Source organism: Boleophthalmus pectinirostris, unplaced genomic scaffold (genome assembly GCF_026225935.1).
Source record: "Boleophthalmus pectinirostris isolate CB_2022bp ecotype Guang Dong unplaced genomic scaffold, ASM2622593v1 HiC_scaffold_12, whole genome shotgun sequence".
Taxonomy (NCBI): domain Eukaryota; kingdom Metazoa; phylum Chordata; class Actinopteri; order Gobiiformes; family Gobiidae; genus Boleophthalmus; species Boleophthalmus pectinirostris.
Window position 1 is genome coordinate 37952032 of NW_026571018.1, and position 27500 is coordinate 37979531.

Here is a 27500-nt window from a genome sequence, read left to right on the forward strand (position 1 = left end):
CAAGACTAAACCAGGTCTAAACAAAGTCTAAACCAGGTCTAAACCAGGAATAAATCAGGACACAAACATGGCCAAAATAATTCAGTTTAAACTATCACGCAGATGTTATTAATTTATGGCACAACACATGTTCATTATCGTCTGTAAGAAAATGTTTATCAAATGAAAGTTCACATCATGAACTCGTCCAGACGATTTGACAAAGAGACTGAAATCTGAACAGACAAACGTGCGCAAGAATCACATTTCAGAACAGATCTAAACTACAGGGTTCACAGTTTTGAAGAGCCTTTGTGATTCGCTAACTGCGTCCATTCAAATTGTGATTTTTGAGTTTTTGACGAGAGTTTTAACTGTGGACTGGACTTTTCTCACCCTGTTCTCCTTTTCTTTTATTCAGATCAAAAAGGAGGAAGCCGACCCAGACTATGAGCCCAGTTATGGAGACAGTGCCCCCACGCAGGAGAACACAGTGCACAGCACAGTGCACAGCACTGTGCACCACCCGCACCACGGTCAGGATACTTCACTTTACTTTACTTTACTTTACTTTACTTTACTTTACTTTACTTACTTTACTTTACTTTACTTTACTTTACTTTACTTTACTTTACTTTACTTTACTTTACTTTACTTTACTTTACTTTACTTTACTTTACTTTACTTTTACTTTACTTTACTTTACTTTACTTTACTTTACTTTACTTTTTACTTTACTTTACTTTACTTACTTTACTTTACTTTACTTTTGACTTTACTTTACTTTACTTTACTTTACTTTACTTTACTTTACTTTACTTTACTTTACTTTACTTTACTTTACTTGACTTTACTACTTTACTTTACTTTACTTTACTTTACTTGACTTTACTTACTACTTTACTTTACTTTACTACTTTACTTTACTTTACTACTTTACTTTACTTGACTTGACTTTACTACTTGACTTTACTACTTTACTTTACTTTACTACTTGACTTTGACTTTTACTACTTTACTACTTGACTTGACTTTACTACTTACTACTTTACTTTACTACTTTTGACTTGACTTTACTTTACTACTTTACTTTACTACTTACTTTACTACTTTACTTTACTTTACTTTACTACTTGACTTGACTTACTACTTTACTTTACTACTTTACTTTACTACTTTACTACTTACTTTTACTTTACTTTACTTTACTTTTACTTTACTACTTTACTTTACTTTACTTTACTTTACTTTACTTTACTTTACTCTACTACTTTACTTTACTACTTTACTTTACTTTACATGTTCATTTTCCAGTCTTACAAACAGAGCTCGTTCATCTGAAACAGTTTGCAGTTGGTCCAAAGTGATGAGTTTATAAGTGGGTTTCACAACTTTCAGAGACCAGAGCGGAGTGTTTACAATAAAACTAACAACAAATCCTGCTTTTTGGAAAATAATTTGCTTTATAATTAGACGCAGATGGTACACAGCGGGATTATTTTGACCTCAAGAGCTTCTTACTCAATATTTCTGCACTGGGGCAAGACACATTGTACAAGTCCCATGTCACGCAAAATTGACTCTTGTAGCTTTAAGTCATGTTATAATGCTGGTACCTCGCCACAAACGTACCCGGAGTTTTGTGTTTTGTTTCATTCACATGTTCACACTCCAAAACTCAAAACGCTCTGTTCCATGTTGGGAAAGTTACTTTAAAAAAAATAATGTTTGCTTGTTACTTATTTAAAAAGTAATCTCTTAGTTTACTGAGTTACCCTCTGTGGAAACAATTTTTTTTTAGGTTACTTGTTTTTACTCATTAATGGGTGGGGTCCTCTGTTTCCTCTGAGGTGGTGCGTCGTCGTGTCTGCGTCGGCCATGAAAGGCTCGAGTCGCACTTCACAGCTCCTCCCACCAGGACCTCGCCACACACAGAAAAGTTAGGTTGTGCCAAACTAAAAAAGGAACTACGCTTCATTACCAAATTTTCAGTAGTAGCGCGTTAGACTATTTTTACCCGAACAAAGGAGTTGCAAAACACAACTCCATGTCTGTTGGTGATGAGGAAACTACATTAGGACGGATCAGAAAATAGCATCATACGGAGAAGTCGTCTGTCTCCTAAAGAACTTAGTCTACGTTCAGACTGCAGGGCTTAACACTCAATTCAGATTTTTTTTGGTGAAATCCGATCTTTTTGCGAGGTCGTTCACATTTCCAATTAAATGCGACTTGTATGTGACTCCAGTGTGAACATTAAACGGTCCAAAAGTGTCCCACATGTGACACTGGAGACACGACGACGTCAACCGCAGCGAGCGTCTCTGTGTTTACAGAAGTTGTCCAAACATGGACGCAGCATCGAGCACCTGGAGATTTTAAAGTTCCTCTCGTACCGGAGCCAGAACATGAACAACTTACTTGTTTTAAGGAGGAGATTGAGAAGGAGAAGGACGAGGTTTTTTGGTCGTGGTGTTTTGTGGGACAGCGGCAGTGACGTCTGTTGAAAGGAACGTGTGGATGTGGAGACGGAGCCAAGAGTGGTGGGATAGTGATGTTCTTCGCTTCAGTGACATGGAGTTCATTAACAATTTTCGTATGACGAGAAGAACGTTTGTGTACATTTGTGAGCGCCTACTTGTGCCACTCTCGCGGGAGGAAATGGTCTATTTCCGCGTCGGCGTTGGGCTGTATTGGCTTGCAATAGGTGCTTGTTACTGCACAATAGCCGACCTCTCTGGCAAAGCCAAGTCCATTGTGTGATAACGTGTAGGTGGATCAATGCACCTTGGCCGTTCAGACTGAAGTCACATGTCAAAAGATCAGATATGTATCAGTTTTAGGAGCACATATCCAAGTGGTCTGGGTCACATTTGAAAAAATCGGATCTGTGTCGTTCATTAAAAGATCAGATACAGGAACATAGGGGCCATAAAATCAGATTCGGGTCACTTCAGGCTGCAGTGTGAAGTCTCTGCCTGAGTCTCTGCCATGTTGAATCGTGACCGTGTTAACTGACTTCTGTTGTGGTTTGAACAGATTTGAAAATGATGGACGAGTCGGAGGTCCCTGATGTGTCTTTCATGGTTGAAGTTGGGACATATAAATTAGAGGTGTCTCCTGCACACAGCCCAGGTACAGTAATACTTCAGTCAAACGCTTTTCTACTAATATAAAGGTGTGTCACTTTTTGAGTGGGAGTCTGTCACCTGCTTGACTTCATGAAGATGTTATTGCTTTGTCTGAAATGTTCACTGTATATGACCCTGAAGTTCAACCAAAACGACCCTAAAAACATAGTGTGAGCAGAGCTGCCTCTCCACAGATCTGGACTGTAACTTGGCCAAGTGAATTCAGTTGCTTTTCTTTTCTTTTGAGAACGTGCATGTTAACTGCATTTTTAATCCATAATCCAAAGTTAGTTTGTCTGTGTTTGGCCTAATTGTTATCATATATATTTTTTTAAGTAATAGTACAGTATAGTTCTTGTTAAACAATTACTTGTATCAATACTGCAGTCCGGTTGTTTAAAAGTATTTTTGGACCAAACTAATGCTGTTCTCTGTGTACATGTTTTCTGCAGACTCCTCGTACTACGACTTCAACGACATTATAGTCACGGTAAGTCCCAGAGCTCTGTCCTACTGTCATTTATATGAGAACACATTTACTCAAGTAACATTACTTTAAAATAATATGAATTGCTCAAGTAAGATTAAGTATTTGGTAATTTACTGTTCAAGTAAGAGTATCTTAAAGAGTAACTATCAGTTGTAGACTTCAAGTAAGCTAAAGTATGTTGATTTGCACTCTGAAAAGTACAATTTCTTGAAAAAAGTTAAATATAACAGAATAAATGTAACTGAGTACTACACACCTGTGAGTTTAGATTTCTTTCAGACATGTTCTGAAATGGATGAAATTCTTGGATTCGTTTTATCAGTTGAGAATTCAGCGTTTTAAAATGTTCACTGCTGATGCAAAACAGAAGGAACAGTTTGTTGGTTTGGTGGTGACGTGGAGGTGGTGGGGATGAACCTGCATGAAGTTGACTCCCCATCAAACACACAAAACACAAAAACCGTCTCTATCATTTGTGCTGCTTTAGTTTTGGAGATAATAATGATTCTTTTATAGGTCAAACTGGGGTCAGCAGCCTCCAGGAAGCTTCAAAATGCTCTAAAACGACACAAAATGGAATCAGTCGTTTGTGTTTCGCTTCTGCTCCAAAAAGTTTTGTTTTGTTCGATTATAGTTCTCAAGATATTAGCAGTTTTATTATCGGCCAATGACATCATCCAGCCCCTCAAAATATTACACAGCCTCAAAGCAGGCAGAAAATGATATGAAACATCTGTATTTGGTTTGTGCTGCTTTGTGCCGTGACAATTTTCATTTGTGCAAGTACATTTCTAAAATTAGGCTACGTTTAATGAAGCCCCAAAAACACCGTCACTGTCTAAACCAGGGGTGGGCAAACAACGGCCCGGGGGCCATATGCGGCCCTTTAATCTTTTTAATCTGGCCCACTGAACTTGAATAATAATAATAATGATTTTCAGTGTTTTAAGTCATTTCAATAAATAGTAAATACCGTTGGACTTGAAAGACAGATATTTTGTTGTAATGCTTTGTAATGATTTTCAATTCTGAGATATTTCAATAATGTACAGTAATATTATAACATGTAATTTTTTATGTTATGAGGTGGATTACCCAAAAACTCCATTAATCTGCTCCTGGTCCGGCCCTTCAGTCCAAATTTTAGAACCCTTTGTGGCCCACGAGTCAAAAAGTTTGCCCACCCCTTGTCTAAACAAAAGGCACTTCCTATTAAATATTTTGTCGTTTTTACCCGGAAGCGTTCTCATGTAAACAGGCCCTCATTATCTATTATTTTTCCAGCAATTATATGATGTGATTTCCGCTCAGTAAAATAGCAAAACTAATGAAGAGAAACGACCTGAGGCTGTGGAAAAGTGTTTATCAGTGTGTTAGTGACTTGCTTTTGATTGATGTTTTATTTTTGCGGTGTGTGTTTGATGGGGGCGGCTTCATGGAGACGTGGTGTGGTGTGTGTTGTGCTGTGGTCAAGGGACAGTGAAATGGAAGCGTTCTCAGTGCAGTGGCAAGGCAAGTTTATTTGTACAGCACAATTCGTACACAAAGTAATTCAAAGTGCTTTTACAGAATAAGAAATACATTAAAATCATAATAAAAACTAATCAAAACATAAATAATCATGAAGATTAAAATTAAAAAAGAGAGACATAAATTGGAGAGAAGAGTGCGGAATGAAAACCTTTCAGTTATTTGCACAGTTAAACAGAAATGTTTTGAGTCTGGATTTAAACAGCGTCACAGAAGAGTCTGTCTCACATGTTCAGACTGTTCCAGGTTTTAGCTGCATGAACCTGAAACTCTGACTCCCCTTGTTTAGTCGTGACTCTGGGCACCAGCAGGAGTTCGGTCCCTGAGCTCCTCAGAGTGTGAGATGTTCATATGACACTAACATGTCACAGATGGACTTTGGTGCTCGGACATGTGGAGACACTTGTACAAACAGAGACGCTTTAAAGTCTCTGAGCCACAGGAGCCAGAGCAGAGACCTGAGACCAGGACTTATGTGCCAGTGCTGTTTTTCCAGATCAGTCAGCCTGTGCCTCTGGAGAGAGACCCTCTGAAGATGGGCTTCAGTGTGAATGAGCCGCGCACCAGCCCAGGCAGCCAGTGGAGCGAGGAGTCCTCAGGTAACATCTGAAAACACAAAAGCATCAACTCAAATCAAACATACTGCACCAGAACTACTGCAGATACACTGGGTCTGTGTAGCATCCGTTCATTCATAAAACCAAAAGTAAGAAAACGAAAAAAAAAAACTATTTTCTTCATTATTTGTCTCAAAAACCAAAATTAAAAAAACCAAAAAAAAAAAAACAATTAATGATGTGTTTTTTCATTTTTACATTTTTGAATGAATAATGGAAAAAAAACAGATGACAGCCGTTTCCCGTTTCGGTGACTTAAACTGTGATGCCGAACTTTTGTGCCGCATACGGACTGAACCAGGACTAAAACAGTCTCAGTCTCAGTCCCGGTCTGGTCCTGGTCTCAGTCCTGGTGTCCATCCCGGTCTCGGTCCTGGTCTGGTCCTGGTCTCAGTCCCAGTCTGGTTCTGGCCTCAGTCTTGATCAGCCGACAGTCTAAGCAGGCGCACCTCCAGACCCGTCCCAACATTCAGTTCTGGTTCAGTCCTGGTTTAAACCTGGTGTAGACCTAGTTTAGTCCGGATTTAGTCCTGATTTAGTCCTGGTTTTAGTCCTATTTCAGTCCTGTTTTAGTCCTGTTTTAGTCCTGATTTAGTCCTGTTTTAGTCCTGATTTAGTCCTGTTTTAGTCCTGATTTAGTCCTGGTTTAGTCCTGGTTTAGTCCTGGTTTAGTCCTGGTTTAGTCCTGGTTTAGTCCTGGTTTAGTCCTGGTTTAGTCCTGGTTTAGTCCTGGTTTAGTCCTGGTTTAGTCCTGGTTTAGTCCTGGTTTAGTCCTGAGTCCTGGTTTAGTCCTGGTTTAGTCCTGTTTTAGTCCTGGTTTAGTCCTGGTTTTAGTCCTGGTTTTAGTCCTGTTTTAGTCCTGGTTTAGTCCTGTTTTAGTCCTGGTTCAGTCCTGGTTCAGTCCTGGTTCAGTTCGTATATGGCGCAAAAGTCCGGCATCGCAGTTTAAGTCACAGAAACTATCTGTTTCTTCCATTGTTAATTTCACGAAATCACAAAATCAAAAACTGAAAAAACAAACAAACAAACCAAATCGTGATCCGTTTTTTCATTTCACAAGGAAAGAAGCGAATGGTAGGGTCTTCAGTCCCAGCTCTGACCAGTGCACCGTTGTTGTACCCTTAGGCTAGACACTTCCCATGCCTAACCGTTATTTATGAATGTGTGTGAGTGTTTATATTGGACACAAAATATCTGTCTCCTGTGTCGTGACCTGTTTTAGGCGACACCAGCTGAATTTACTGTATCGAAACTTAAAGGTTGTATAGAGGATTTTCCAAGGAACGAGAAATCCAGCGACTGTTTGTCCTTTTTCAAATGTTGTGGATGCGTGAAACCACCCCCCCTCCCCTACAGCTCCTACGTAGAAACGCCTCCTCCCTCCTCCTCCTTACGCCAGAAACAGGTTTGTTTACAGCCGCTGCACATGACTTGTAAACAACTAACTACAGTGTTGGTTAGACAAGACGGAGAAGTGAGGAGCGGGGACAGGAGCAGCAGGAAAGGGGAGCAGAGAAGAGTGCGCGGAGATTCAGTGCGAATGAACTAGCTACAACACGCAGCAGCAAGTGGACTCTTTCTTTGCCTTGAAAATTACGTTTTCAGACATAGGATATCGCTTTCGTGTCCTGAAAAACGTTTGTCTCGCTCTTGGAAATAAAGTACGTTTTCATAATAAGCAGAAGTTTCCTGTCCAGGAGTAATTTGTGGACCAGTGCGTCAGTCTTTAGACCCTTCGTCTGCTTCAGTCGCGCCATCGCTGGAATGAATCTCCAAGAATCACCTTAGTTTGGCTTCGCTGCTTTTCCCCTTGTCTTCTTCTTTCAGCGACCTCAAAAACGGACTTTCTTTTGCGGCGAACTGCTCCTGGATTCTTGTCGCCATCGCAACAAACTTTGTGCGAACTGCGAGGAAGATATAGGTCAAAAAAAGCCGCTAAGAACTGTTGCGTTGGTGGAGTAAACAGCGTCTGTGCGTCTTGCGTCTGTGGACTGTGTGACAGTCGTACGTAAACCACGTAACGGCAGGCGCAGGCAAGTCAGTTACACTAGAAACGTAGGGAGTTTGATTGACAGCCTGTCAGCTCACAGATAACGAGGCAGTGTCGTTATCTATTGGCAAATGTTTAGCCCCACCACGTCCAGAGTTGATGAATTTTTATTCTCTTTTTTTTGGTCATCATAATTACAAGGTGACTGCATCTGTAATCTATCACTGACAATTTGAAACAAAAAAAAAATCCTCCATACAACCTTTAACGCCGCTCAACGTTAACGCGTGTTGTTTTACAGGAGGGGACATCGATTCTCTGTACACCTCCCTGACGCCCTCACTGTCGCCCCCCGCAGAGCTGTGGAGCACTACACCCCCCCTGACCCTGTTCACCCTGTAGGACGGGAGCAGCTCTCCACCGGAGCGGAGGCCATTCCAAACGCAACAGACTCTTTAATGGACTGCACACGAGATGCAGTCGCTGAGCGGAGTGAGACTTTCGCTCACTAACTAAAAGCCATTAGCTCCACTTACTGCTGTTGTGTCCGTAGCAAGACACTAACCCAAGTAGTTTTGAAAGGTGATTGAATGTAGTTTGCATTATAAACTGGAAAATATTTGAAAAGGACGGCAGGACACGTCTGAAATGGATGTTTTGAGTTTTCTATTTTTCTATTATTTTCTACTATGTTCAATATTCCCTGTCATATTTTAATTAGGCTCTATTAAGGCTAAAACATTAGACATGCACAATATTGGCTCTGTACATTAAAGCCCCACTGTGTAACATTTCAGTCAAAACCAGAAAGCATTATAACACAAGGTATTTTATTAAGGGGTTTGCGAAAAGACCTCGTATTGTTACTGCGAGCGAGCTTACGTCTCCATGGACCTGACTCGTACTTTGGCACATCTCCTGCTTGTTTCCATGGAGATGTTATCGTTTTGCATCTTCAGTGGAAAATGTTCCGACGTACGGCCAGTGTTGGGAAGGTGACTTTTAAAATGTAATCCCCTACAGATTACAGATTACACACACCAAAATGTAGTTTGTAACGGAATCCATTAAATTACTTAAAGTGAGTAATGTAATCTGAATACTTTGGATTACTTGATTTGCTGTAGAGAAGCAAAGACGAGGAAATCTTCACATAAGATGTTTTATCTGCTAAAAGAAAATAAAAAAGCAGAGTCTTTACTGAACCGTATTAGAAATATTATTGATAGAAAACGAGGAGACATGTCCACACAGCAGGATTTAGTCCTGTTAAATCCTGTTTGAGTTCTGGTTTAGATCTGGTTTTAGACCTGGTTTAGTCCTGGTTTAGACCTGGTTTTAGACCTGGTTTTAGACCTAGTTTAGACCTGGTTTTAGACCTGGTTTAGACCTGGTTTTAGACCTGGTTTAGACCTGGTTTAGACCTGGTTTTAGACCTGGTTTAGACCTGGTTTTAGACCTGGTTTAGTCCTGGTTTAGTCCTGTTTTAGACCTGGTTTTAGACCTGGTTTAGTCCTGGATTAGTCCTGGATTAGTCCTGATTTAGACCTAGTTTAGACCTAGTTTAGACCTGGTTTAGACCTGGTTTAGTCCTGGTTTAAACCTGGTTTTAGACCTGGTTTTAGACCTGGTTTAGTCCTGGATTAGTCCTGATTTAGACCTAGTTTAGACCTGGTTTAGACCTGGTTTAGTCCTGGTTTAGACCTGGTTTAGACCTGGTTTAGACCTGGTTTAGTCCTGGTTTAAACCTGGTTTTAGACCTGGTTTAGACCTGGTTTAGACCTGGTTTAGTCCTGGTTTAAACCTGGTTTTAGACCTGGTTTAGACCTGGTTTTAGATCTGGTTTAGACCTGGTTTAGTCCTGGTTTAGTCCTGGTTTAGACCTGGTTTAGTGCTGGTTTAGACCTGGTTTAGACCTGGTTTAGTGCTGGTTTAGACCTGGTTTAGTCCTGGTTTAGACCTGGTTTTAGACCTGGTTTTAGACCTAGTTTAGACCTGGTTTTAGACCTGGTTTAGACCTGGTTTTAGACCTGGTTTTAAACCTGGTTTTAGACCTGGTTTAGACCTGGTTTAGACCTGGTTTAGTCCTGGTTTAAACCTGGTTTTAGACCTGGTTTAGACCTGTTTTTAGACTGGTTTAGACCTGGTTTAGTCCTGGTTTAGTCCTGGTTTTAGACCTGGTTTAGACCTGGTTTTGGTTTAGACCTGGTTTAGACCTGGTTTAGTCCTGGTTTAGACCTGGTTTAGTGCTGGTTTAGACCTGGTTTAGACCTGGTTTAGTGCTGGTTTAGACCTGGTTTAGACCTGGTTTAGTCCTGGTATAGTTTCCGGAAATGAGTGGAATTACGAAAAGAAAAAAAAAAAGAAAAAAAGGGGGATATAGTCCAAAACAGGAACATACCGCTGTGTAATCCATTTATTTCAACAAAGTAACTGTAATCCAATTACCACTCACTGAAACAGTAACTGTAACTGAATACAGTTACTCATCATTTGTACTCTGATTACGTAACTCCGGTACATGTAATCTGTTACTCCCCAACACTGCGTACGGCTTTTACTTTCTCTCTCTGTGGGTTATGATGTTGCACGTGGTATTGCGAGCTGTGCCCATTACCAGGAATGTTACACAGTGGGGCTTTAAGTTAAAATTCCCCATTCCAAGTTGTTCAGTGCACTTTTAAGCATCAGATATAAGCTGACCACACAAAGCCGTGACTTGCCCAATAAAGCTCAACTATAGATTCAAGATTGAGGCTAAACAGAAATATAATTATACTAATGTATGTTGGGCAACTTGAATGGGCCGAGTAGCTGTAAATAACTAAATACACTTGTGTAATCGTTATGTGTAGTAGGCCCCTCAATGAAGGTTGTTAAATGGATGAGTAACAGAAAATGATCAATACTAAAACTATTAGCTAGTTACCACAGAATGTATAAAAAAGTTGAATAAAGCTACGTTCAGACTGCAGCTGTGCATGTTCCTCCTCTGGTACGACAGCAGCTTCGTGTCTCCAGTGCTCATGCGGGACACTTCTGAGGCGTTTAAAGTTCACACTGGAGATCACATGCAAGTCGCATTTAATAGGAAATGTGAACGACCTCGCAAAAAAATTTGATTTCACAAAAAAAATCCGAATTGAGCGTTAAGGGTCATCACCCACGTCGTTCGGCTCTAGTCAAATGAAGCTCATTGAGGCATGCAGTTATAGATGCGAATTCGGAGCCAAAGAGCAACCAAAGAGCCGATTCAGAAAGAGGAGTCAATGAAGCCAGAAAAGCGTCCGTGCTCACTTCCTATTTGGAACATGGCTAGTGGGTTAATTTCTAGAAAAAAAAAAGTAACACTTTATAATAACTACACCTTATTTAACCTTAATAAAGCATGAACAAAGACTTAATTAATAATGATTCATGCTTAGTAACTACTTAATTACTACCTGAATTAGCCTGTGCTGTAAATAGTTACTCAATATTTCTTAATTACTCATGAACTGAACCATTTGCATGTTTACAAATGTATATTTAAGTACAAATTTGAGCATTTATTAATGATTAGTAAGTGATGAGAGAATGATTTACTAATAATGCAATACAATGATCATTCAGGCAGCTGTTATCTGTTAGTTAAGTCTTTCTGAGAGTTTTTCTAAAGTGACTAATTATGTTTTATTAAGCATTTGTTAAGGTTTGGTCAAATACCAGAGAAACAATAATGCATTACTAGTAAATCCTTCTCTCATGGCTTATTAATCATTAATAAATGCTCAAATTTGTACTTAAATATACATTTACAAATGCACACGCTAATGGTTAGTTCATGAGTAATTAAGTAAGAAATACTTACGAGTAACTATTTACAGCACAGGCGAATTAAGTGCAAGTTAAGTGCTAATTCAGGTAGTAATTAAGTAGTTACTAAGCGTGAATCATTATTAATTAAGTCTTTGTTCATGCTTTATTGAGTCTAAATAAGGTGTAGTTATTATAAAGTGTTACCCAAAAAAAAATAAAAAATAGACGTAAAAATTTTGCATCTGAATCCACAACATAGACCAAAAACTGCACCATAATAATAGACTAAGTACTGTTATTTGGTGTTAAAAGTTACACTTGTAGTCTGATGTCTAAAATAAAGTGGCAAGGAGAAAAAAAATCCGTTTGTCGACTGGACAAAAGTTAGTTTGATTGAATAGTTTGGCTCATCCAAGCTGCTTCTTCAGTTCTGCTCTGTTATGAACTGAAGAAGCAACTTGGATGAGCCAAACTATTCTAACTATTGTCCAGTCAACAAACTGATTTTTCTCCTCGCCATGGATTCTACCTGGATGACTGAGGGATTCTTCGCACTTTAAAATAAAGTGTTCTTTTTTTCCCCTCATTGTGCTATCAGACTGTTGTCAACCCTTATTCTTCGCATCAGATAGTATCAAAAGACATTTTTACAGTTGATAACGAAAGCTCCATATGCAAAAACCATTATCATGTGCTTCCTGTTATTTGCAGTGGTAACACGCGGTTTGTCTTTGTAATGCAGAGTTACAGGAGTGGTGAAACTATGAAGGCTTTGCACCTTCGTCCTGGTACTGTTCAAATGCTGTAAAGAGTTTTTGGTGCTACAGTGTTGTTGAAATTGTCTGTTAAGATTGCTTTATTATTTCATGGTGTTTATATTTATAAAAAAAAAAAAAAAAAAAAACTCAGGAAAGAGGCTGTACTGACCTAACATCATTATCATCTCTCACTGTTTACTGCAGGGTTGTTGAAGAGCCCATGTTATGCTGTTTTCTGTGTTGGAATGTCCTCACCACAAACCTGGAGTTGTGTTTTGTTTCATTCACACAATTTCATTCATTTCTTCTTATGGAAAATAATTTGTTCCATCAGATTTTGAAATTTAAATGCTGTTGAATTTGTCACTTTGAATTTTTTTTTTTACTCTGAAGAAACATGTTTGGATTATTTTTATTATGAATTTTTGTTTGCTGAAATTTAAGTGTACATTTTCAGTGTATAAAATTCAATATATAAAAAAAAAAATCACCTTTTAAATATTCAGCACAAATATTTTCAAGCCTACAAATTCAACAGTCAAAATTCAGAGTGTAAGTGAAGAAAATTTACAGTAAAGATCCGAAGATGCCAAGGCAGAAGCAATCGATCCAAAGTGATCCGATCTAACTTAGTAAGAAACAGGAGATGTTGGTGACGCGATCTGATTGGTCAAAATTTGCCTCATCGAAACCTCATCTTTTTGATTTCTTAAGTGTAAACCCCGCCCACAGACGAGAACAGCCAATAGGAAACAGCCTCTGTCCTCCTCGCTCACGTGATCGACTGCTTCTGCCTCGGCATCTTGGATTTTTGCTGTGAAATTTTTCGCTGCGAATTTTACGATCCGAATTTCGACCGGTGAATTGGACGGCTTGAAAATATCTCTGCTGATTTTTTTTGTTTTGTTTATTTTGAATTGAAAGTAAACTTCAAATTTCAGCCACTAAAATTCAGAATAAAAATAATTCAAACATCTTTTTTTCAGAGTTAAAAAATTCAAAGGGAGAAATTCAGTTGTATTTAAAATTCAAAATGTGATGGAACAAATTATCTTCCATATTTTCTCTCAATCCGAAAACCCTCCACCTGATGATGTCGTGTGGTCATACAGGAAGTGCTCAGTTATATTCAGTGTTGGGAAGGTGACTTTTAAAATGTAATCCCTTACAGATTACAGATTACACACCCCAAAATGTAGTTTGTAACGTAATCCATTGAATTACTTAAAGTGAGTAACGTAATCTGAATACTTTGGATTACTTGATTTGGTGTAGAGAAACAAAGACGAGGAAATCTTCACATAAGATGTTTTGTCTGATAAAAGAAAATAAAAAGCCCAGAATTTACTGAACCAAATTAAAAATATTATTGATAGAAGACGAGGAGATACGTCCACACAGCAGGATTTAGTCCTGTTTTAGTCCTGTTTTAGACCTGTTTTAGACCTGTTTTAGACCTGTTTTAGACCTGGTTTAGACCTGTTTTAGACCTGGTTTAGACCTGGTTTAGACCTAATTTAGACCTGTTGTAGTCCTGTTTTAGTCCTGGTTTAGACCTGGTTTTAGTCCTGGTTTAATCCTGGTTTAGTCCTGGTTTAGTCCTGGTTTAGGCCTGGTTTTAGACCTGTTTTAAACCTGTTTTAGACCTGGATTAGATCTAGTTTAGACCTGGTTTTAGTCCTGGTTTAGATCTGGTTTAGTTTCTGGCCATGAGTGGAATTACTGAAGAAAAAAAAAAAGAAAGGATGTAGCCCAAAATGTGAAAACAGGAAAATCCCTCTGTGTAATCCATTTATTTCAACAAAGTAACTGTAATCCAATTACCACTCACTGAAACAGTAACTGTAACTGAATACAGTTACTCATCATTTCTACTCTGATTACGTAACTCATGTAATAATGTTACTCCCCAACACTGGTTATATTTTTAAACTCCATGCACGTTCACAAGTATCATTTCGATGATCATTTCATCCCCGGAATTGCCAATCTCCACTTAACACGAACACTATCACTGCATGACATCACGAGGTGGAACAGAGCACACACTAATAATAATCAAGCGTAACTCAGACGTGTGAATGGAAAAAAAAAAACACAACTCCAGGTCTGTTTTGGTGAGATTACAATGTTATAACATGTCTTAAAGCTCATAAGAGTGTGTGGGACCTTTGACTACTGATGTCACTTTCGGGTCAAACTGTCAACTTCACCGCTGATTTCCACCTTTGTTTTTTTATCCTATGCCAAAGAAATGTACTCCTTTTTTTTTTTTTTTTACAAAACAAAAGAAAGTTAACTTTCTTTAAGCACAAGCTGTATCAGATCTGTGAATGACTTGTATTTACACAGGAGTCTTACAGTGGATTACAGCCTGCAGATAATGAACCTTTGACCCGAAAGTGACGCCTCACAGCCCGAAACTTTTGTTGAATCATGTTTCTTGCTTCGCGCTGCTCATATACCACAATCTTCAATAATAACTTGTCCAAAGAAAGCCTTGCTCTGTTGAAGCTGCACTGTTCCTGTTGTCAAAACAGAATGTGAAAATAAATCTTTGAAAGAAAATGCTGGACATGTTTGAATATTATGCAAGTTTATAGACTCCAGGTAATATGGCGATTAAAGCTACGGACTTCTGGAGATAATTTCTGTGGTCCAGGAGTCAAACCCCTCCTTATTCTGCTCCTTTTTCTCACTATGATGTAACATAACAATAAAAAAAACACACTAGATTAAAAAGCGTGTGCCGGAAGAAGCAAAAAACCCAAAAGAGCGTAAAATTAAATCCTCCACCTTATGAATACATAAAAAATTTAACATTATCACTGTGCATAAAAAATCATTTGACTCTGACATGGATTAAAACACAATGAAACATCCACAACTGAATGATTATCAAACATTATCATGAAATATCAAACATTTCCTCACACTGTTTTTATAAATATATTATAAAAAAGTATAGTAAATATAGACTTTGACATCCTCGGGACATTATGAGTTCAGGGTCTCTTGTTTCAGCCCCGTTCGGTGTCAGGACCCAAAACTCCTTTTGTGGGACCCTCCTTGTGTGTTTAAAGTGCTGCTATAGTCACATAGAGTGTTACATAGTCGTAAAATTTGGAACAAAGAATCCTGACATGATGAGGAATACAACGATATAACCTTACATGCGTTTATACGTTTCCGTTTACAGTTATTAGACCGTTTATAGAAATAAATATCAAAAAATGGCATTCTCGAGATCAAATCCTCTCCACAGACCGAACTGACTGTGACACTGAGTGTGGATTTACAACTTCACATGTAAACAGACAGCTCCCCCAAATGATCAGCTTCAGTTTAAGCCCAAGTTGAGCTGTGTGTCTGCAGCGGATCACCTGCTGTAACAGAAATAATGTCCCACACCCTCAAACCCACAAATAGAACGCGCCGTCATTTGGCCATAGACTGGATATGTGGCCATTCCATGAGAAACTGGCAAATTTCAGGGTAAAAATACAACTTCACGTTCATGGATTTGATTCAGACGTTGTTTATACAGTACATGAAATATTATCTCAGTGAAATTTGAGTCTTGTATCGTTTAAAATGTTTGAGTTTTGAGGGGTTTAAAAGGGAGCGTGGTCAAAATCAGACCTATCAGGAAATTTCCCTTAACCATAGACTTTGAACTGTTTGTGGCACATTACTATACCATGAGTTTAAAGCAGGGGTGTCAAACATAAGGCACGGGGACCTTTAATGTGGCCCTCGGCTGATTTTCTACTAAAATATTTTTATTATATTTTCTATTAAAATACTGGTAAATTTCTGCGCCGCTTAACAGAGCAGCGTCTCCAGTGTCTCTGTACGTGGCCCCTCCCTCCAGAGCAGCACAGATGAAGACTTGTCTCTTTCCAAACGCTCTTAAAGGACGATCGACTCTTAAAGGACGATCGACTCTTAAAGGACGACTGTTGACTGTGACACCCTTTTTCAGCAAAATGTCAAAAATGAGAAAAGTGGAGCCGAGTGCAGAATTTTCCAAGAAAAAATTTACTTATTCCTATTCGCATCCAAGTTAATGTTAAACATTGTGTTGAAATTGCATTTTTCTTAAAGTTTCAGGTTGTTCATAATATTATAATATTTTTTAAAAGAAAGAGTTCATCAATTAAAAAAGATTTCTGTAATAGATTTGTGTTTCTCTGCACCAATATTTGAACTTCTTGTTATTTTTGGGGTTTATATGACATGAGTTTTCTGATCTGGACACTTTGGGATCAAATAGGACCAAAATGAGTTTGACACCCCTGGTTTAAAGCAACATCAGTGTAAATGTGAGACATGATCAGTGACATCATTCTATTACAATTCAAGTGCTCGTTATTGTTGTAAATAACAGTTACATAATCTTGTGAAATGTGCACTCATTTATGTGTATTTTACTGTCTCAGGTGTAACTCTGCTGTGTGAAGTACAGTGGGTAATCATGTTGTGTGCGACTCTTTGTGTTATACAGACATAAAACTCTGAATAGGAAGAGGTTAGCAGCTGGCATCTTTATTATGTTCAAACACACTGTGAGCTGATCTGTTTGACCACACGTAAAAGGTTTGGGCCTATAATGTTTTGTACTGACAAAAACAGGCTGGCCAGTCAGTATTATGGGACCTGCTCAGCCTGAGTTCAGATGGTGACTCCATGCACACACTTACCTCCTGCCAGGATTAAGGAATTTGGTACAAATTATGCTGACAGGATGAAAATGAAACATCATTCTTGAGTATGGAATCTTTAAGTTTTCAAACATTCTACATTTTATGGGTACATTCTGGGGACCTTTTCTCACCATCTGTTGTTTAATCCTGACAAATTTAGTTCAAGTGTAAAGTATGTATTCTAAATATTTTATCTATGTGTAAAAAAAAGTCATTTTTATCACTCGAAGCTGCTAATCATCCAACAACCTCCCCGCCCCACCCATACGGCCAAACCACCCAGTCCACCCCCCCCACCGCACCCAGCCCACCCGTCCTGCTCTTCCACTGCTACGACATAGACTGAAACTCACAACTTTGTTCAGAATGTTCAAATTGTCAATCACCAGCAATAATACTGCCTTACAAAAGCAAAAGAGCTTAACTCTCCAGAGTGTGAAACTGAGAAAAATGACTTCAAAGTTTCTGTTTTGTCCAGACAAAAGTATAATAGGCAGGGCTCCCGAAATTTGACAGCTTGTTGCTATAATGAAGAAATATTTGTATGTGAAAAATATTGAGCATGAGAAAAATGAACCTTTGACCCTTATTTGTCAGTTCCTGTTCTGTCTTTGTATCATGTGCCAAAAATAAGGAACCGTGCAAAGACAAAAGGCGGAAACTGACATCATTTTCTTGATTTTGCTCAGACTCGATTCTAAGAACACCTCACCAAGCTCGAGTCATCACGGTGTTTGTTTAAAAATAATATACCGTATTTTTTGGACGACAAGGCGCACTTAAAGGTTGTATAGAGGATTTTTTTAAGGGAAGAGAAATACAGCGACAGTCCTTGTGCGCATTCAGAATTACTGTTGAAGTTTCCTGTCTAGAAGTAATTCAGCGACCGACGCGTCAGTTTTTAGACCCTTCGTCTGCTTCGGTCGCGCCATCGCTGGACGAGATCTCCAAGAATCACCTCAGTTTGGCTTTGCTCCTTTTCCACTTCTCTTCTTCTTTCAGCGACCTCAAAAACAGACTTTCTTTTGCGGCGAACCGGTCGTGGATTCTCGTCCGCCGTCGCGACAAACTTTGTGCGAAATGCGAGGAAGCGACAGTTCGAAAATGCCTCTAAGAACCGCTGCGTAAACCACGTAATCCCCGCGCTCCGACGAGTCAGTTATACTAGGGAGTTTGATTGACAACCCAACAGCCAATAGAAAATGAGGGAGCCTCGTTTTCTTTTGGCTGATGTTTATCTGGCCTCAACACGTCCACAGTTGATAGCTTTTCGTTCTTTTTTTTTTTTTGGTCATCATAATTACAAAGCTGCTGCGTCTCTGTAATGGTATTTTAATCTTTCACTGACAGTTTGAAACTAAAAAAAAATCCTCCATAACAACCTTTAAAATCCTTCAGTTTTCTCAAAAATCGACAGTGCGCCTTATGTTATAATTCTGATCGTGTTTACTGACCTCGAACTGATTTTACGTGGTACGTGGCGCTCAAAAATCTGTCAAAATGTTTAGTATGACTTCGGTAAACTACGAAGCGCCGCTTGATGGATTGTCAGCGCATTATGAACGATCCACCCACATTCACATTCATAATCCACATTCACCAAGACAGGGAGGCAACGCCGGGCGAATTACACCACGAACTGCCAGTGGAGCGTGGACGCCTGCGCTAAGGATGAGTCTCAATTGTTGTTCGTTTGTTTCACTTAAAGCGCCTTATAATCCAGTGCGATTTATGTATGAAAATAGACGAGAGAATTCAACATTAGTGATATTGTGCTTTATGATCTGCCTTATATTCTGAAAAATATGGTAAAAGAGCCAAAGATGTTCATTTTGTCTTCTTATATACTTAAACTTCTTGGGTTCTTTTTAAACCATAACATAAACCATAACCAGACACAAAACTCCGCCAACAGCTCGTACACCCCAAAGATAAAATCCCACAAGAACAAAAATGCAACGCCATCTACGAAATTCAAACAGGCCGGGCATTCCACATTCGAAAAAAGGAACACCAAAAGGAATGCGAAAAGGAAACGTCAGGGAGACTCACCAGAACACAAAAAGATAAAGCAAAAGAGGAAAACTTAAAATCCACCATATCAGACCAGCGTAAAAGGAACAACCACATTCTGGATTGGGACGGGGCTCGGGTCATCGGATCGGAAAACAACAAGTTCAAACGCTGGATCAAGGAGGACGGTGAAATCAGGAAACGAGGCACGGACACCATTAACCGTGATGACGGCGCGTTCCTCCTTTCACACACCTGGGACACCCTCCTCCAGAGACACCGGGCGACGGGAGGCGTGGTCAGTCTGAGCCACCTGCAGGTCCATCAGGTCTGACCACGACTACAGGAAGTAACAACAGCTGATATACGACACGTCACCACCAACACCGGTGACAGTTCTGAAGATGCAGCAGCCGAAACATGTCAACAAGGTAAATACACTTTACTGCATTGTCTTTAAAAAGAACCTAAGAAGCTATGGTAAAAGAGCTTTGGATTTCCTGTTTAGTCCTGATCAGGATCGTGCGGTGACACTTACGCAGTGAAACAGTTTGACACACAAGTGACTTTGCAGTAGAGTGTGTACAGTAGGGAGCATCATTTGCCCAACTTTTTGAACATTTTTTGAAAATCAATCTGTACCTAGTACCTTTTTTTTGTTTTTTTTGTTATTATTTGCCAAAGTAAACTTCCCTGAGAAATTTCATGAAATTCTAGTGATGCCTCTGAAGTTTAGTACCTGTGACCTTAAATCTGAGCTGAAAAATCTGTTTTTCTTTAATAACATCTTTATCTTTTCTGTAAACCTTGATTTACTAAACCCTGAGTCGTACCTGTCATTGAGACGCTCTGGTGACATCACACTCACTTACTCCACTTTTATATACAGTCTATGATCACTACAGAAAGAACAAACTTTATGTCTCTCATTTCATCTTTGGCCTTTGTGGATATGGGATAATTATGAAAAAACAGTCAAAATCTTGAAAAAACTGTCATATCTTAAAAAGGTGTGAAGATAAAGATATGAAATTGATACCAAAAAATGCACAACAGCAACATTGATATTCAACTTTCATTGACACCATAGACCTAAATGGATTATTTTTAAAGTTATCTGAGCCTTATGGGCACCGTTAGTTTGGAGCTTAAGTTCCCAGTAGATATTATTCAATTGAGTAAATATTCCACAGAGTTTATTTTATTTGGTTTTGTCACATTTTAAATTTGGGTACAAGTTGAATTTCTGATATTGGGGCAAATGATGCAGCCTAATGTACAGTATGAATAAATACACTAAATACTTTCACATTAAAGATCTTTGAAGTATATTTATTGAATGTGTTAAGACCCTGTGCCAAAGCCAAACCAAAAAGAAGGAGGTGAGAGTTTGGATTTTAAAATAAAATACATTTATGAACTAAATCACAAACAAAACATACACTGTTACTGCCCTTTGCTTTTGCACGAAAACTTATTTTTGGCTCATGATACAAAGGCAGACTACAGGAACTGACAAAGAAGGGTCAAAGGTCAATTTGAGCTGAGCATTTTTCATGATATTGGATAAAGGAAATACAAACAAAATGACATGAACTCATTTTTGACCAAACATGATGTTACGGCGTTCTGCTTTTGTAGAGCCGAATTCCAAACATCATTCAACCATTTTCATCATTCTGAAAACCAAATTTATTCATGGATTTCATCTTATTATTCAACACTTTAAGATTTTATACATTCTGTTTGAAGTTAATCACTATGGCAACAGTCCTAAATAATTCATCTGGTCAGCAAAATGTCGTCTTAAAAAGAAGTGATTAAGGCTACGTTCAGACTGCAGGGCTTAACGCTCAATTCCGATTTTTTGTGAAATCCGATGTTTTTTCGAGGTCGTTCACATTTCCAGTTAAATGTGACTTGTATGTGACTCCAGTGTGAACATTAAACGGCCCGAAAGTGTCCCACATGTGACACTGGAGACACGACGACGTCAACCGCAGCGAGCGTCTCTGTGTTTACAGAAGTTGTCCAAAGCATTGAGCACCTGGAGATTTTAAAGTTCCTCTCGTACAGAAAAATCCCGCACACCATCTTACTTGCAAACTGTGAAATTTATTAGGACAAACCGTGCAACGTTTCGGCACTAGGCCTTCGTCAGGCAAACAGAATGAGAGCTCAGGTGGCCATCTTAAATAGGGTGTAGCAAGCACCCAAGGGTGACAGGTCATAAAGAAACAGTGCACACAAAACCCCATCATTCAAAAAACAAAGACAGTCAACATATAGTGTCATAATAATACAAATAATAATAATGAAATCATCATATAACGATCATAGAATAATAAGAAGAATATATGGATACATATAGACATAGTAAACATTCACCCAACTATAAAATAATGTTGTCGTGCCATATACACGTCTATATATATACACAATGAATCTTAAGCTGTAGCCCATGTACAGCCCACCCAAAACAAGAGTCCTAATGATGTAAACTAATGTTTACAAAAAGATGCTAAGATTAAAATCCTCACACTGGTAAAAAATATCCCATAAAAAGTGTTATCACATGTGCATGTACACATGTAGTCTACATGTTGAAATGTCCATGTGGCCTAGTGGACATTGGAAAGACCACAAGAAAACTTAAACAAAGAATAAGTGAACACAAGAGCTCCATCAGAAGAAACGACCGGGACGACCCTGTAGCAGTACATTTTAATGATCAGAGACATGATATTTGCTCTCTACATTTCTGTGGCATTGAGCATGTCCCCCTCCACCCAGAGGAGGGGACCATGACCTCATACTTAAACAAAGGGAAGCATTTTGGATTCACACCCTCCAAACTTTAGCTCCTAAAGGATCAATGATGATTTTAATCTTAGCATCTTTTTGTAAACATTAGTTTACATCATTAGGACTCTTGTTTTGGGTGGGCTGTACATGGGCTACAGCTTAAGATTCATTGTGTATATATATAGACGTGTATATGGCACGACAACATTATTTTATAGTTGGGTGAATGTTTACTATGTCTATATGTATCCATATATTCTTCTTACTTTTCTAATATTATTCTATGATCGTTATATGATGATTTCATTATTATTATTTGTATTATTATTACACTATATGTTGACTGTCTTTGTTTTTTGAATGATGGGGTTTTGTGTGCACTGTTTCTTTATGACCTGTCACCCTTGGGTGCTTGCCACACCCTATTTAAGATGGCCACCTGAGCTCTCATTCTGTTTGCCTGACGAAGGCCTAGTGCCGAAACGTTGCACGGTTTGTCCTAATAAATTTCACAGTTTGCAAGTAAGACGGTGTGCGGGATTTTTCTGTATATTCTGGGGCTGCTCCCTCTCCTCCAACGCACCCGTCTCTAGTAGTTGATGTGCGAGGCTCTCATTCTCTCATACAGTTCCTCTCGTACCGGAGCCAGAACATGAACAACTTACTCGTTTTAAGGAGGAGATTGAGAAGGAGAAGGATGAGGTTTTTGGCTGTGGTGTTTTGTGGGACAGCGGCAGTGACGTCCGTTGAAAGGAACGTGTGGATGTGGAGACGGAGCCAAGAGTGGTGAGTGGAGATGTGCTTCACTTCAGTGACACGGAGTTCGTTAACAATTTCGCCTACTTCAGTGCAGAATAGCGACGTTTGTGTCTTGTTGATAACGTGTTGGTGGATGAATGCACTTTGGCCGTTCAGACTGAAGTCGCATGTCAAAAGATCAGATATGTATCGGTTTCAGGAGCACATATCCAAGTGTCCTGGGTCACATTTGAAAAAATCGGATCTGTGCCGTTCAGACTGTCATTAAAAGATCAGATACAGGAACATAGAAGCCAAAAAATCGGATTTGGGTCACTTCAGGCTGCAGTCTGAACGCAGCCTAAGAAGTGTGGGTGAATGCACGGTGAGAGGAAACAAGTACAACAAGGTCAAAGCTCTAAAATAGGAATACTGTGATTTCTCTGCCTCTTTGAAGTGCTACCAAAAACACACTGTGAGTGTATGATTCATGAGCTGTAATAAAGGCGTGTCCCATCCACTCTCACAGAAAATCATCCCGTAACTTCCTCTTAATTGCACTTCAAAGTTCACTCTGTATCTTCTTCAGCAGGGCAGAGTAGAGCCAGAAGCAGCAGGTTGTCCTCACATAACCCCTGACGTCACATGACCCGACTGTAGAGCCCAAGGGCCTCTGGAAATCAACAGCTCCAACAAACACATTCCCCATTCATTTTCAGCACAGCCTTTTGGAATCTCACCGATACCAGTGTTGTGAAGTTTACTTTTAAAATGTAATCCCCTACAGATTACAGATTACACACCCCAAAATGTAGTTTGTAACGTAATCCATTAAATTACTTAACGTGAGTAATGTAATCTGAATACTTTGGATTACTTGATTTGTTGTAGAGAAGCAAAGACGAGGAAATCTTCACATAAGAGGTTTTGTTTGCTAAAATGATAAAAAATATTATTGACAGAAGAAGAGGAGACAAGGTCCACGCAGCATGGTTTAGTCCTGTTAAATCCTGTTTTAGACCTAGTTTAGACCTGGTTTAGACCTGGTTTTAGTTCTGGTTTAGTCCTGGTTTAGTTCTGGTTTCAGTCCTGGTTTAGTCCTGGTTTAATCCTGGTTTTAGTCCTGGTTTAATCCTGGTTTTAGTCCTGGTTTAGTCCTGGTTTCAGTCCTGGTTTAGTCCTGGTTTAGTCCTTCTTTAGTTCTGGTTTAGTCCTGGTTTCAGTCCTGGTTTAGTCCTGGTTTAGTCCTAGTTTAATCCTGGTTTTAGTCCTGGTTTAGTCCTGGTTTCAGTCCTGGTTTAATCCTGGTTTAATCCTGGTTTTAGTCCTGGTTTAGTCCTGGTTTAATCCTGGTTTTAGTCCTGGTTTAGTCCTGGTTTTAGTCCTAGTTTAATCCTGGTTTAATCCTGGTTTTAGTCCTGGTTTAGTCCTTGTTTAATCCTGGTTTTAGCCCTGGTTTAGTCCTGGTTTTAGTCCTGGTTTAGTCCTGGTTTTATCCTAGTTTAGTCCTGGTTTAGTTGTTTAGTCCTAGTCCTGGTTTTAGTCCTGGTTTAGTCCTGGTTTTAGTCCTGGTTTTTAGTCCTGGTTTAGTCCTGGTTTTCCTGGTTTTAGTCCTGTTTAATCCTGGTTTTAGTCCTGGTTTAGTCCCTGGTTTAGTCCTGGTTTTAGTCCTGGTTTAGTCCTGGTTTTATCCTAGTTTAATCCAGGTTTAGTCCTGGTTTTAGTCCTGGTTTTAGTCCTGGTTTAGTCCTGGTTTAGTCCTGGTTTTAGTCCTGGTTTAGTCCCTGGTTTTAGTCCTAGTTTAATCCTGGCCTGGTTTAGTCCTGGTTTTAGTCCTGGTTTAGTCCTGGTTTTCCTGGTTTAGTCCTGGTTTAGTCCTGGTTTTAGTCCTGGTTTTAGTCCTGGTTTAGTCCTGGTTTAGTCCTGGTTTAGTCCTGGTTTAGTCCTGGTTTAGTGCCTGCCGATACCAGTGAGCCTTGTTTATAACCTCAATGTATTTGAACCTCTCCAGTTTGAAGGACGGCGAGGGGACCCAGACACAGACAGAACATGCAAACTCTGCAGAACTGAACCCGGCATATAGACAGACTATCACAGAGCATTTCAGCTTCAACAGATTTATCTGATCTCAAATAAATACTGGATTTAACCTCCAACGGCCAGTGAACTGAACAATAAAAGGAAAGATAAAACGTAAACAAAAGAATACAAGAACACAGCAGAAAGTGGAGCGTTAAAATTGACTCTCACAGAATCAATTTGAACATTTTCTCAGGGTTTATATGAGTCCAGTCTGTTCTAGAGTTAATTTAACATTTTTGGAAATGTTAATTAAGTAACACTGGACCAAAGTTCCTGTTCAACCCTGAAATCAAGAGTAACATGAACATTTTGAGAGTAAAGGGATAACACTTTGTAGGGTTATTTGATTTAGCTAAACAACTCACAAAGGTGTTTTATTTTTACACTTTATTTTAGTTAATTTAAGATGAAATTATGAACAAAACTGGTTCAAACTGGTCTTCACTCACGGGAGGTTGAAGTGGTGGTGGGAGGAGCCAAATTAACACTAAGGGCCTGTTCACACGACAACGTTTTTTGGTGGAAAGGTGAAGTTTTTATCAGTTTTGGTCTTTCATCCACACGGAGCCGGCGTTTTGGGTGGACGAAAACGGTGTTTTTTGAGAACGTCGTGGCGTCGTGTTGTCGTGTGGACGAGCAAACCGCAGCTTCTGGAAAACAATGACGTCGCGACCCCGTCATCGCCAGGGTTCTCCGACGCAGCGAATACCGCAGCCCTCGAACTGGCCTCCGCGGACCTCAAAAGCGTTGCCCAAATGTGACAGGTGTAGCCTCCCGTCGCCCAGCAACCGAGACACGCTGCTAATGCTAATGCTAACAACATGCACACGGATCAATAACAAAGATTACACATGAGGAATTCAACTGTTGGATTTTGAGACCAAGTTATTCTAATAATTCTAATCTAAATTTTATGGCTAAAAACGAAAACTTACATTTAACTTTTGCAAAAAAACAGCAATATTTTTGGGCTACATTTAAAATTGGCTAAATTACCTTAAAGTTTAAAAAGTGGTGATGAGATTTGCATTATTAAATATTATTATAATTCTTAACAGCGCCACACACAGGTGTGGCAGATGTATGACACCGTTTTCACTCAGTGCTCTGTTGTCGTGTGGATGTAAATATTTATTGATCCGACACGTATGGACGCACACATTTTTTTTCAGCCTGTAAAAAATTATTTTTTTTAAAATTCAGGAGTGTTGTTGTGTGGACGTAAACTAACGAAAGTTGAATTAATTTCAACCGTATCAACTCAAATAACCCCAAATAATAATAACTGGGGCAATTAACCGCAGCTTGAACCACAATTTAACTTTCAAATAGTTACAATAACACTTTTTGTGTTGTAAACAACTCTGAAATATTTTACCCTGAAATTTTAACCGTCTAGTTTTGGCTGTGTAGGCTTAAATAATGACATGGTGCTGACATGGCACAGTAAAAACCACAGACTGTATCATATCAGAGCCATCAGGGCAGAGTTAGGGCTCCACTTCCTGTATTTATATAACACACAAAGACTTAATGACAATGAATGCGGCTCTGCCAGTTCTCAAGGAATACAATATAAACAATAACATGACATCACAAGGTTGAACAGAGAATTTGGAGCTGTGGAGATGTAGAAAGACTAATAATAAAGAGTTACTCAAACATGTGTGAATGAAACAAAACACAACTCCAGCTCTGTTTTTGAGGATGTTACAACATTATAACATACTTTTTTTTAAAGTTTCAAATTGTCAATGAAAGTTCAAAAGAGCATTATAGAGATGCAGCAGCCTTGTGATTATTAAAAAAAAAAAGAAAAAGAAAATCCATCAACTGTGGATGTGTTGGAGCCAGATAAACAAGAGCCAATAGATAAAGAGGCTATCTCATTATTTAGTGGCTGTTAGGTTGTCAATCAAACTCCCTACATTTCTATCATAACTGACTCGCTGGTGCGCTGGGATTACGTAATTTATGTTCGGCTCTCAACCATTCCACATACAGAAGAGGTTTACTCGACCAACGCAGTGGTGCTTTTTTGAACTGTAGCTTCATCGTAGCAAGTTTGTGGAAATGGCAGAGAAAGAATCCACGACCGTTTAGCTGCAAAGTCAATTTTTGCCAAACTAAGGCTACGTTCAGACTGCAGGGCTCAATGCTCAATTTGAATTTTTTTGTGAAATCCGATTTGTTCGCGAGGCCGTTCATGTTTCTAATTAAATGTGACTTGTATGTGATCTCCAGTGTGAATTTTAAATGCCCCAAAAGTGTCCCGCATGTGCACTGGAGACACGACGACGGCACACACAGCGAGCGTGTGTGTCGCCGAAACATGGACGCAGCATCGAGCACCTGGAGATTTTAAAGCTGCTGTTGTACCGGAGCCAGAACATGAACAACTTATCGTATTTTCTGGGCTATAGGGCGCGCTCTTAAGCCTCTAACCCACAGGTGTCAAACATCCGGCCCGGGGGCCAGATCCGGCCCTCCCAGATCTTTAATCTGGCCCTCGGCTGATTTTCTACTAAAATATTTTAATAATATTTTCTATTAAAATCGTTGTTAATTTTCTGTGGTGTTTATCACAGCAGCGTCTCCAGCGTCTCTGTACGTGGCCCCTCCCACCAGAGCAGCACAAATGAAGACTTGTCTCTTTCCAAACGCTCTTAAAGGACGATCGTTTTGACTGTTGACCGTGACACCCTCATCAGAAAAATGTCCAACATGAGAAAAGTGGAGCCGAGTGCAGGATTTTCCATGAAAAATGGACTTATTCCTATTTGCATACAATTTAATGTTAAAACATTGTGTTGAAATTGTATTTTTCTTAAAGTTTCAGGTTGTTCATAATATTATAATATTT

At 39.2% G+C, this 27500-nt stretch overlaps 1 protein-coding gene and 1 long non-coding RNA gene across 4 annotated transcripts in view; one reads left to right on the forward strand and one right to left on the reverse strand.

Moving 5' to 3' along the window:
- Positions 1-8937, forward strand: part of LOC110160290 (interferon regulatory factor 2-like) — a 19977-nt gene extending 11040 nt beyond the window's left edge. For all 3 annotated transcript variants that reach the window (XM_055148428.1, XM_055148431.1, XM_055148429.1), the window contains exons 6-10: positions 401-515; positions 3019-3114; positions 3563-3600; positions 5627-5729; positions 8039-8937. In XM_055148428.1, coding sequence (XP_055004403.1) covers positions 401-515; positions 3019-3114; positions 3563-3600; positions 5627-5729; positions 8039-8139 — 453 coding nt within the window. In that variant the 3' untranslated portion in view covers positions 8140-8937. The remainder of the gene's footprint in view (positions 1-400; positions 516-3018; positions 3115-3562; positions 3601-5626; positions 5730-8038) is intronic.
- Positions 5094-27500, reverse strand: part of LOC129407432 (uncharacterized) — a 60947-nt gene continuing 38540 nt past the window's right edge. Inside the window, exon 2 of the long non-coding RNA XR_008631534.1 lies at positions 5094-5736. This is a non-coding gene — a long non-coding RNA (uncharacterized LOC129407432). The remainder of the gene's footprint in view (positions 5737-27500) is intronic.